The following is a 3,537-nucleotide window of genomic DNA, read 5'->3' as shown; positions in this document are numbered from 1 at the left end:
TATGTATATATATATACATACATACATATATATATATATATATATATATATATATATATATATATATATATATGTGTGTGTATATACAGACACACGATATTGTTCTCCTTAACGAGTCGGCAAATGAACTGCAGCAATTGGTAAACGATCTGAATAGAGAAAGTCTGAAAGTTGAACTTGCGATGAACACGAAAAAAGACATGTCCATGTTCAACAGTAGAGTTCAGTATACACACACACAGGGAGGGAGGGAGGGAGGAAGAGAGAGAGGGGGATTGGAGAAAGGAGGGAGGGAGGGAGGAAGTGAGAGATAGAAAAGGGGAGGGAGAAAAAGAGAGAGATGGGGGGGAGGGAGGGAGAGAGAGAGGGGGGGGTTGGAGGAAGGAGGGAGGGAGGAAGGAAGTGAGAGATAGAAAAGGGGAGGGAGAAAAAGAGAGAGATGGGGGGGAGGGAGGAAGAGAGAGAGGGGGGGGGTTGGAGGAAGGAGGGAGAGAGAGAGAGGGGGGGGTTGGAGGAAGGAAGGAGCGAGAGAGAGAGAGAGAGAGAGAGGGGGGGGGGTTGGAGGAAGGAGGGAGGGAGAGAGAGAGAGAGAGAGAGATGGGTGTATGACATATACATCTAAGTCAGTGTTTTTTCAGCCAAGGAAGAGATTACACAGAGACGTTGCAAAGTTAGCCTTGAAGCTATATTTGCAAATACATCGTGTTGTAGATAGAACAGCGTCTTGGAGTTCTCACCTGTCTTCTAATATCTTAAAGCAACATGATAAGAACTTTCAGCAGCAAGTGATATATATACTATGATCTGTACGCGTATTAAACTAGATAATAGAAAACAAGAGAAAAAGATATAATGTCGTACATGGGTCAGTATTCCATCAAAAATCTTCCAAAGCCTTTCTGCCAGTGTTTGCTCTGTGAAACGGGGAAGGACGAAGCACCAGAAGAAAAGAAGTGTGAATTTGAAATCAAGACAACAAGCAAAATAGGGACGAGGAATGGAGCATCTAGTAAGTGAGAAATGCTGTATGTAATTTACCCAGTGTTTCATAATATACTTCCAATATCTTGATACTTTATCTCCTAGACATCATCCACAGGATGTATGATATTGGAAGATTACGTTTTTTGCTTAACATCTGATGTTTACTTCGTACTGAGCGACTCCGTTATTTTGAAATTATTTCTTTTTGAATTAAAACACCAGTCTTTCATATATAATACTCTAATTTTTACAGTAATAATATTTCATTTTTGAAGAGGCATGGATGGAAATATGATACAAAAAGCAACAATTTATTAGAGTAACAAGAGAAAAAACTAAAAAGCCTGACAACAAACATAACGCTGGCTTGGCCACATTCCGTCGGCGTCACTCGCAGGTATTCCCTCGGGGCTAATTGATCTTCAGCAGCTGGATGGTGAAGATCAGCGTAGCGTCTGAAACAGGAGTTTTCGTCACGGGAGGATTTTTCATTATCATCAGACTCTAGTTTCCAATAAATTAGAGAAAACAACTACCTACATGGTTGCGTTTCAATACGACGCCGTGTATGATTGTAATTCAAAGATTTGCGTAATTAAATGTACAATTATACTCTACGTGCATAGTTGTGTCTTCAAGACTTTTGTTATTACGAACGCCGACGTGCCTCCTCGCATGCGCGCACAAGCACGAGTCTCAACTTACTCGGCGGAATGACGTCCCCGGCGCCCCGCTCCCCGTAGGCCAGGCTGGGCGGGATCGTGAGGCGCCTAGTCTCGCCCACGCACATGCCGGCCACGCCCAGTTCCCAGCCGCGGATCACCGAGCCCTGGCCGAGCGTGAACCGGAATGGCTCGTCGCGGTCGACGCTGCAACGGATCAAAGGCTTAGTGCCGCGCTCGGCGAAACAGAAGAAGCGTTTCGGTCTGGCCGGCATGGGCGGGGTAAGCGTAAAGCTTGAAACCAATTGCATGTTCTGTACATGACCATACCTGTAGTTTGGGAACCTTTCGGGCGTGAAAAGTGAATAAGACTGATGAGCAATTGATGCGAGGACCTTAACAAGAAAGAAAAGAAAAAACGCACCTGGAGTCGAACTTCTTGGTGTTGGTGAGCTGGCCGGTGTAGTGCACGGTCACGGCGTCGCCCTGGGCGGCCTTCTGCGAGCACGACTGCGGGCGGACCAGCGTCTGCGCCATCAGCTTAGGGGGGTCGGCCGGGCTCTGCTGATCGGGGCGGGGGCGCCGCTCGGGCTGGTCCTCGGCGCGAAACACCTTGTCAGGCACCTCGATGAGCTCCACCTCGAACTCCAGGGTGGCCCCTGTGCGTTGGATGGAACTTTGCGTCAGCCTTTATTTGAGTTGCAACGTGGCAGTGGTCGTCTTTTTCTACAAATGGTTTCGAAAATAGTTGTGAAATCCATTGAAATCATTAAGAGAAGAATCCAGTCAAGGGCCCGGATTCACTAACACACTTACGATGGTAAAATCATTGGTAACTATAGTTGCCATAGTAAACAGACATTGGTGGTATTCACTAACAACTTGCCATCGGAGTTACCATGGTAAATTTTACCAGTGGTCAGAGCACTGGTAACCTCTGGGAAGATGATGTCATCACGTGTTATCTCGTCAAAAAATCAATATATAAGCAAAGTTTTGGGTTTGTTTTTACCAGGAAGATGGTGGCGTAGGCAGGTGAGCGGAGGGGAGGGGGAGGGGGAGCGGGGAGAGAGAGGAGAGAGGATGGGAAGTGGGGTGCATTTCTTCACTATGTCCGTTACACCTGATGTAACGGACATAGTGAAGAAATGCAAATTTCACATGAAACTAGCAATAATAAAATCCACACAAATTTTCTTAAACTTGTAGGCCTACATTATACTAGAATGCATGGATCCGATAAATAAGTGAACTTTTAAAAAATTCTTCTCTGACATAATTATTACAAATGCTATAGAAAAAACTACTTTGCTGATAAATAAACTGGCAATACCAACGCTAAATGAGTATAGCAATATCTGTATATCGGCATTTTGACAATAAACTGCAAAGTGCATGGGCAAGAATAAACTTGAGATATTTCTTTTGACAACAAATGGCGATGAATAACAATGATGGCGTTTAGGAATGATGAAAAATATATAAATAAAAAGCGGTTTGGACTGCCTCTTTAGTTTGAGTTAACAATAATATATCAATGTAACAGTGTTTGTATTGGTTCCTATATATACAGTAAATATATATATATATATAACATGATGGACATAATCAATTTTTTTTTCTACATGTGTTTAAATAGTGTTTTAGCTCTGTCGATTATTTAAATAATCTCGCTGTGTCTAGTTCTGTTTACATGTTACGTGATTGGCCGAAGGAACCTAAAAGATTATGTATAGCATTCGCTGATTGGTTGAATTGCTTTACCAGAGCCCTCTGTTGGCGACCATTAGAACGAGTCGATTTACGATTGCAACTCAGCATATCCAAATTACCATTTCTTCGTGAATACCACTTTGCCATGACTGGTAAACGCAAAGGTAAATGACCGCTG

General features: G+C 43.5%; 1 protein-coding gene across 1 annotated transcript in view; it reads right to left on the bottom strand.

Annotated features, from left to right (window-relative positions):
* Positions 1–1,281: 1,281 nt before the first annotated feature.
* The window catches only part of LOC113823467 (peptidyl-prolyl cis-trans isomerase FKBP10), a 9,932-nt gene continuing 7,676 nt past the window's right edge, over positions 1,282–3,537 (bottom strand). The window contains exons 4-6 of the mRNA XM_027376124.2: positions 2,071–2,305; positions 1,690–1,853; positions 1,282–1,439 (exon numbers count right to left, since the gene is read on the bottom strand). Coding sequence (XP_027231925.1) covers positions 1,396–1,439; positions 1,690–1,853; positions 2,071–2,305 — 443 coding nt within the window. The 3' untranslated portion in view covers positions 1,282–1,395. The remainder of the gene's footprint in view (positions 1,440–1,689; positions 1,854–2,070; positions 2,306–3,537) is intronic.

Source organism: Penaeus vannamei, chromosome 20 (genome assembly GCF_042767895.1).
Source record: "Penaeus vannamei isolate JL-2024 chromosome 20, ASM4276789v1, whole genome shotgun sequence".
In the NCBI taxonomy this organism is placed as follows: Eukaryota; Metazoa; Arthropoda; class Malacostraca; order Decapoda; family Penaeidae; genus Penaeus; species Penaeus vannamei.
Note: the sequence above shows the minus strand (reverse complement) of the source record. Positions and strands in the feature narration are given on the sequence as shown.